Source organism: Neofelis nebulosa, chromosome 10 (genome assembly GCF_028018385.1).
Source record: "Neofelis nebulosa isolate mNeoNeb1 chromosome 10, mNeoNeb1.pri, whole genome shotgun sequence".
NCBI lineage: Eukaryota > Metazoa > Chordata > Mammalia > Carnivora > Felidae > Neofelis > Neofelis nebulosa.
In genome coordinates this window covers 115,204,482-115,212,298 of record NC_080791.1, presented here as the reverse complement: position 1 = coordinate 115,212,298, position 7,817 = coordinate 115,204,482, and the positions used below count along the sequence as shown (strand labels likewise).

Here is a 7,817-nt window from a genome sequence, read left to right as displayed (position 1 = left end):
CCCCTTCGGGAGCAGAAGCGAAAATGGCCGAAGGGACGCGAAGAGCGCGGAGCCGAGAGACTGCCGGGATCGCGGCGGACTGGGCGGGCGGGGCCGGGCGGCAAGATGGCGGCCGCGCGGCGAGGTGAGGGCGTGGGGTGGGCGGCTTGGGGGCGTCAGGGGGCCGCGAGGGTCTCGGGACTGCGTGGCGCCCGTCGGCCGGAGGCTGGGGCTGGGACTCCGGGCGGCGGGGGCAGAGATCATCATGCCGGGAAGGGGGGCCGGTTCGCTTTGGTTCTTTCTGGTGTCGGAAAGGCCGACCAGTCTGGGGTAGCTCGTGGTGGTTGCGATTCCGCGGTTTTGAGTAGATTCGCGAGGTGAGGCCCCGGGCCCGTTGAGAGCCTCTTCCCCTCCCTGGCCTCACGTCGCGTGTCCTGCTACCACCTTTCCGTGGCCGGCCCCCGGTTTTGCGCAATGCGCGCGGTGGCGGCAGGGGACAAGGGCCAGGGCAGGGGACAGGGGCACAGGGACAGGGCCAAGGGGCTGGCAGCAGGGGCAGGGGACCGGCGGCCGAGGGCCGGGGCAGGGGCAGGGGCAGGCAGCAGGGGCGTAGGCGTCGGCCCGGGCTGGCTGCAGTGTGACCCGTGAACTGCCACACTGCCCTGCGCAGCGGCTGCGCGCTCTCCAGAGAGCGAGGGTGGCCCGTGTGCCGTGAGGCCCAGGCGCCCAGGGAGCTGGCGGGGGCCCCGCAGGTCGGGAGGCACCCCGTCCCATTGCCAGCAGCTTTGTGTCCGAGACAGAATGCTGGGCAATGCGGCAGCCCCCCGGAAAGCTGGTCCCCGCCAGCGTGTGCTTCAGTCGTACAGATCCCCGCCCCCCCCCCACCCACCCCCCCCACTCCAGGCGTTGACTCCTGGAACGTCCAGTGAGTTGCTGGCAGACAGGTGGGCATAGCTTATCTTGGTCCGCGTCCTGCCCCGGTCGCCAGGGTCTGTGCCCATGGAGTGTGCCATTTACGGTGCTGACCACTCAGTCAACATAGCAGCTGATGTGTGCACCGCTTGGGTAAGAAAAGTGCGGGATGGGATGGGGGCTGTGCTACTCTGGGTTGGGGTTGTCTTTGTCTGTGGTCGCAATCGCTCAGATAAAAAAGCCCACTTTGCACACCCCAGCTGTCAGGAATTACTTGCGGGGAAGACAGAGACGAGGGAGTGCGTGCTGGGCAGCAAGCGGGACGTCCTGCAAAGAGAGGTGGTCTCCGTTGTCCGTGTGCTTGAGGCAGAGCATAGCCCTCTCGTCAGACCCTTGTGAACGGCCGCTGCTAGTGAGACGTGTTTCCGTTTGGTGAAAAACTAGGTTTACGCCGGGGCAGGATCCCTGTGCACACCTCGTCTGTCACCTCGGGGACACGTTCGTTCTCCGCACCTCCACGTGTACTCCTGACACCCCTGTTCAGAGACACACTGTCACTACAGTAAATCATTTACCAAAAAAATGATAGGTCCCGAAATCCACTGCTGTATTTAGTCACAATGAGCCGTTATGGGTCTGAAACCCTTAGAGCCGCCAATCTGATTACAGCTGCCTTTAACGTTAATTATGTAAAATCCTGTGTCACGTAAGGTTTTTGTGCAGCCTTTGTTCCCGAGCTGCCACGGTTCTAATCCATCACAGTGGCCAGCCGGCAAGTAGATCTGAAGTGTCTGAAGCCGGCCTTCAAGAGAAGAATCAAAAGGGAGGAAACCCCCAGTTCACATGAAATCCACCCGATACCGACAAGTATCTAGGCAGCGGAGTTTAGCTAGAGCCTGGAAAAGAACAGGCCGGGTTTCAGGAGCACACCGCCTGTAACGTGATGCAAGCTTATAAATGACCCGTGCTCCACTGGCCCTCCCCTGGCTGCCTCTCCTCGAGGCTGAGTTCTGATCTCTGTCCCTAATTCCCTGGGCTGACCCATTTAGGACCCCTGCCCAAGTGAGGCACCACAGAAAGCCCAGATCTACTCACCGGATCACCGGGGCTGGAGAGGGAGTGGGGCTGGAGAGAAGACTGGCCAGGCTGGTTCCCATCGCTGGTCCGCTTGCCGCCCGGCAGTATAGCTCAGGCCTCCTAGAGGGTCCATTTGGCAAAATTTCAGTCATTGCTGATGTTTCTACGTGTCACAAACGTGCCACTGATGTTAGCCTCTTCACACGGGAAATCTGCCCCAGGACACATTCGATGGGAGGCTTAGAGACACTCAACACCTGTGATTCCAAGATCACTTCACGGGGAGAGAGGCTGTCAGCCTAGGAGGAGGGAGACCTGTGGCTGCCACGGGTGGGAAAAGGCCCAGGAGCCACAACAGTGCGAGAACTTGGGTTGCCGCTTCAGGAAATCCGTATCTGAGGGATATTTGGGGCCATGTGTGAAATTCCGGAGGAAAGCAGGGTCTCTCATCAACCACACACACAAAAAAAGGATTTGTACCCTGAATCGGAAAAGGTTTTCCTCTAGTTCTACCCACGTGGTAAATGTACAGAAACCTCAGAAGATGAGAAGAGCTGTCCTCTGTCTGTGTCCAGGGCGCAGTCCTTCCCTGTCCCGGCTGAGCTCAGCTCAGCCACAGACAGAGCCTTCTCCTCCTCTCCACCTCTGAGCTCCCGAGTACACACTCCGGCCCAGCCTCAGCTTTCGAAAAGCCAACGGTCAGATCCTCGGATGGACAACCGCAGGCCCAGATAAACGTGGCTTCTTTCTGTAAATATGGGATCGCAGAATGGAGCCGGGGTCCTGGGTCAGCGTTGGACATGGCCCAGGAAAGCATCCGGGCTGGACCTGGGGCCTCCCTGACGGATACTTTCTTTTCTAGGGAGAGCTTCCTCCGCGGTGGTATCCTTCTGCTGTGCCCACGTGTCCCCTGGTGGGCCTCCACAGCACGGTTCCTGAGGGCTGGTTTGCCGGACTCTTGAAGTCAGCTCCGAGTTTCCGCTTTCTGCCCCCACCTTTTCTATAAGTTCTGAGTAGAAATTCCACGTTTCAGTGGGAGGGACGGTCACTGACAGATGCAGAGAGTTCTAGGACTTACTCCAGTGGAGTGTGCTGGCTCCATCACCCTCCTTCTAGGCCCTGCACCTTGAGTGGGTGGCTGCCTGCCTCCCCCAGGCCCATCTGGAGCAAAAGAGCAAAGACCCCTCAGTTTGAACACTTACAGAGTCCTTTTATGTAAGCAAACAGGAAGTGTACAGAGCTCGGGAAAGTTAGTGGACATTTAACTGCCCCCCCCCCCAAGAGAATACGTTTTCTTTGAAGGAAATGAAAATAATTCATTATTTTCAATCTCGTAACCTGGGCCTGGATCAGGGTGGTGCCCGCAAGGAAGCCCGGCCATCCTGCCCGTAGTTACCAGGGACACGCCCAGCCCTCTGGTTCCAGGATAGGACATCTGTGACAGGGGAGGAGTGTGGGCGGAAGCCTCCGCAGGCAGGGAGCCGGTGGCCAGGTCTCCATGGCCACCCGCAGGTGCCTACACTGGGCCTGCCTGTGTTGGGCCCCTGGGAAGACGGGGCGGAGCTGGCCCCCTGGGGTGGACGCACTGCGAGGCTCTCTGGGTCTGCCTGGGACTGGGAGTCCTTAACCGAGTCCTTAACCACTGGCCAGCTCTCGTCCGTCTCCCTGCAAATGCTGCTCTACCTGAGTGGGGGGTATTATGCCCTGTATTTCCTGGCTACGCTCCTACTGATCATATATAAAAGTGAGTCTTTTTTAATGTTGGCTCTTGAGAGAGTGGGGGAGGGGCAGGGAGAGGGAGGCACAGAATCCGAAACAGGCTCCAGGCTCCCCAGCTGTTAGCACAGAGCCCGACGCGGGGCTCGAACTCACAAACCGTGAGGTCGTGACCTGAGCTGAAGTCGGCCGCTTCGCCAACTGAGCCACCGGGCGCCCCATAAAAGTGAGCCTTAATCACAGAGGCACATGGGAGGCGCCCCTGCCACTGCCCCCCCATAACTGGAGTTCTGCTCTGTTGCCTGTTCTCCAGGTCAGGTTTTCAGTTATCCTTGTCCTTACCTGGCTCTCGACCTGACTCTGCTGTTTCTGATGGGGATTCTGGAAGCAGTTCGGTTGTACCTGGGTGAGTCGACTGAAGACCGTGTGGTACTTAGGGTCACAGAATTACTAGCTTACGCTCTGGGAGCCTTCAAACATCTATCCCTCCCTTTATAACGTGGTTCTTAGAGACACTTTTGATGTCAACCGCTTAACCAGTTGATTTGCAAGCTCGCCTTACGACACCATTAAGTATTAATTAGTTTATTCAGAAGCTTTACTCAGGAGACAAGTAATACTGGGAGCAGCACCCTTGGGAGAGGCGCTTCTGTTTGGGAGTCCTGCACAAGCCACAAGGTGACAGCACTGAGATTGGAACCCAGCTGAGCCAATTGACTCAGGGGCCCCCAAATCTCCACCTCACCTCCTGCCTTCTCCTGTTGGCCTCAGCAGTCTGGAGAGGGAGGATCTGAAGTGTTCTCCAGGCGACGGAGCCTGGAAGGGGAGGAGGGCCCCCGGAGCCTGCTCAGTCCAGGCCACTGCAGGTGCCCTCGGCCAGCTCCCCATTTATATTCTCCCAACAGCGTGAGCTCTGCCGTCTATCGCACCCCACCCTGCTCCGGCCAGGGCTCGCCACACAGGGTGCACACGGCTTCCAGCCCCATCTCGTCCCTGCTGCCTTCACGGCCACAGGCACACATGTGCCAGCACGTCTGTGTTCTAAAACAGGCTCACACCATGCGTGTTCTGATGGGTGTAGGAAATGCTCCCTCTGTTGGAATAGCAGAGGGAGCCGATGGCAGCTGACACTTCCAGGCCCTGGCACATAGCACGTTCTGCCTGCACACGTACGCCAGGGTGCCCCATCACCAGTGGGGACACAGGCACATGCCATGGTCATCAGACCCTCCGGACTCTGGTGGACAGAAGCAGGTCTCCTGGGCCATCACGGACGAGCCCACAGACCTGGGAGGGGGACAGAAGGTGCTGGGATTGCGGGGCACCTGTCCTGCCTGTCCCTGCCCAGGCGCCTCGGACACCTGCAGTCAGGGATCAGCGTTTCCTGTGACTGACCTATTTGTCTGTAAAATGCCGTGCTGGTTTGTTTTTTGTTTGTTTGTTTGTTTGTTTTTTTACAAGTGTGCATGAGACCTTCCAGAACTGATCTTAGCCCAGAGTAAAATATTTTTGGAAATTTTAAACAAAGTCTCCTCAGTCCACTTGGAATTAGGGAAAGGTGTCAGAATGCAATTGGGATCATTCTTAGAAAACCAAGTTCCCTCTCCCACCCCGACAACTGACCCAGAGACTAAGGTTCAAAAATTACAACTGCACTTGGTTTTATCCTCACTGGGGAGAGCACACTCCTCGGCAGCATTTTTGCTTTGTGACATTTCCTGAGTGATGTGGTGGCCACCATAGATCCTTTCCCTGGGAGCCGTCAGCCCTATGTCCAGGGGGATGTGCTGGCGATGAGCTCGCGTCTGGCCTCCCTGCAGCCTCGGGGCCGTCCTGGGTGCTCGTGGGTCCGAGTAGACGTCTCGGAGCCCGGCACCCACTCGTCTGTTTGTCCCCCTCTTCAGGCACCAAGGGCAACCTGATGGAGGCCGAGGTGCCGCTGGCCGTCAGCCTGGTCCTTACAGCGGGTGGTGCCCTGCTGTCCACCTACTTCCTGCTCTGGCAGACCCTGGTGCTGCGGGCCGACTCCACCCTCAGTGCCGCGCTCCTTGCGCTCCACGGCCTGGAGGCCGTCCTGCAGCTGGTGGCCATCGCTGCCTTCGTCAGCTAGGCGGGCAGCACCCGGCTTTGCCCGGCAGGACAGCTCTGCACAGAAGCCCCCGCCTGGGAGCGCGGCCGTCTCCTCCCCCAGTGCTGGACGGAAGGGCACCGGCGTGGACGGGTAGGACGGTTTGGAGTGGTTTACGAGTTTTGGGTGGTGGGGTGGTCAGGAACCCAGGGCAGAGCAGAGAGCCGGGGGAGTTGCCGGGAACAGCCGCACGAAGGGTCGGGAAGGGGGACCGCGGGAACATCTGCTCAGGCCCCGCTTTTGGCTGGTGAGGATCTCCCTCCGGCAGCTGCCCTGACCCCCGACCCAGAAGGGAGCAGGCCCTTGGGAAAGGAGGTGGCCGAGCTGTGGCCACAAACCACCGTTCCCTGCCGGGAGGAGCAGCCTGGCCGTGTCTTGCCGGTTCCCCCGTGGGTGTGAGGGCGCAGGCCGGGGCGGTTCGTGTTCCATACCCACCGCGCTGCTGCTCTGCCGGGGGCTCCAGGGGCAGCATGGGAAGCGGGCAGCCAGGCCCCGGGCTGCTTAGGAACCGTGGGCCCTGGTGTCCGGGGGGATGTTGGCAGCTGCGGCTCCTCTCCCCTGGGGGCTCCTGAAGGAAGGACGGGCCAAGACCCTGGCACTGACGGGAGGGAGGCAGGGAGTGGGCCAGCGGCGAACGGCCCTCCACTGCCCCAGCCTGGTGCCTCAGTGCCCCCACGTCCAAGCCTCAGTCGTTAAAAGGCCAGGGACGTTTGCACTGTGCTCCTCGCATTCTGTTTGTGCCTTCTTCCCCCTTCGCAGATCGTAATGGCTCCCGGAAGACACTGAGCTCCTGCTCCCCGGGACCTTCACCTGTTCACGCTGTGCACCGTCCACATCTGGAACAAAACGTTGGGTATCTGGACGTTTTCTCTACCGTTTTGTGGAAATAAATGTTTATGCCTCCCTGAATTCCTCCTGAGGCCGCCCACCTCTTCCATACCCAGGAGCACACACCCCATCCAGGCCTCCCCCAGCAGCCCCAGGAGGAGGGCTTCCCCCGGAGGACAGCCACGCCAGGCCTCAGGGCCAGTCCAGGACCTCCACGGGGACTGGCTTCCTCGAGGGGCCGCAGCGGCGCCCCCCATGGCCTCTGTCCTGGCAGGGGCAAGTGGGAGCAGGACCTCTCTGCGCTGCCCACTCTGGCTCTGGACCAGCGGGCGTCCTCCCGCCTCCCCGCTGCCTTCCCTGCTGCTGGCGCCGTGCGGACTCGGGAAGGACGGGACGGGTGCGCTTGCCTCTGGGAGCGCCCAGCCAGCTCCCCTGCAGACTCTGGCAGCCGGACACCTGTGGCCTTCAGGGTTCGTGATCTCCTGCCCCGAGCTGGGCTCCGGACACCCCTATCACTTTGTTTACATGCAGGTGGCAGTCAGCTGCCACGGAGGGCACCACAGCTCCACGTGGCCACCAGCCAGCCTGGGACTCCAGGCTCTCTGCTGCCTCCTGATCAGGGTCAGTCCTGGTCTGGGGACAGTGACTTTCATTTCAGAAGTGCTACAGTCCCCACCTCAGCTGCTCCCTTGTGTGCCGGCCTTCCCACTTTTTGCCCGTCCAGGCTCTGTCTCCAGGAAGGACGAGGGCAGGCCCGTGCCTTCCTCTCCCAGTTCTCAGCAGAGTAGGAGAGAGAACCAGGAAGCCAGGTCCTGCCAGGGCTCGGGGGCAGGGCTGGGCCCAAGGAGAAGGCCACTTCCTGCCCCACCTGGGAGAGCTCACCTGTGATGCTTCAGACAGCAGGCAGGGAGACCCGCCCCCGGGGTCCTGGTGACCCGTGAAAAGGCAGTGCCACTGACTGTCCAGGACCGAGTGTGCCTCCCTTCCCCAGGCGGTTCCCCAGGAAGCGCTCCACGTCAGTGCCAGGCAAACAAGGCCAACTGCCCTGGGACCCTGCCTCCTGACACACCCGTTTCCACCCCCACACCACCCCAGGAATCATAGCCAGAGCCCTTGGGTCCTTGCACGTGCCAGGGGGTGCCCACCGCTGCCCAGACCTGCCCTCTGCCCCTTCTCC

General features: G+C 60.5%; 1 protein-coding gene across 4 annotated transcripts; it reads left to right on the top strand.

Moving 5' to 3' along the window:
- The first annotated feature begins 3 nt into the window (after positions 1-3).
- On the top strand, positions 4-6,721 carry TMEM80 (transmembrane protein 80). 4 transcript variants are annotated; one of them, XM_058690120.1, is made up of 6 exons: positions 30-124; positions 1,152-1,323; positions 2,831-2,931; positions 3,619-3,712; positions 3,998-4,090; positions 5,589-6,721. In XM_058690120.1, exons 4-6 carry the CDS (start codon positions 3,640-3,642, stop codon positions 5,792-5,794), a joined length of 372 nt encoding a protein of 123 aa, XP_058546103.1. In that variant the 5' UTR covers positions 30-124; positions 1,152-1,323; positions 2,831-2,931; positions 3,619-3,639; the 3' UTR covers positions 5,795-6,721. The 4 variants fall into 4 exon arrangements, 3 of the variants coding, with proteins under 3 accessions (XP_058546102.1, XP_058546103.1, XP_058546101.1); XM_058690119.1 differs by lacking the exon at positions 1,152-1,323 and having other exon boundaries at positions 4-124; XM_058690118.1 differs by having other exon boundaries at positions 1,152-2,850.
- The last annotated feature ends 1,096 nt before the right edge of the window (positions 6,722-7,817 follow it).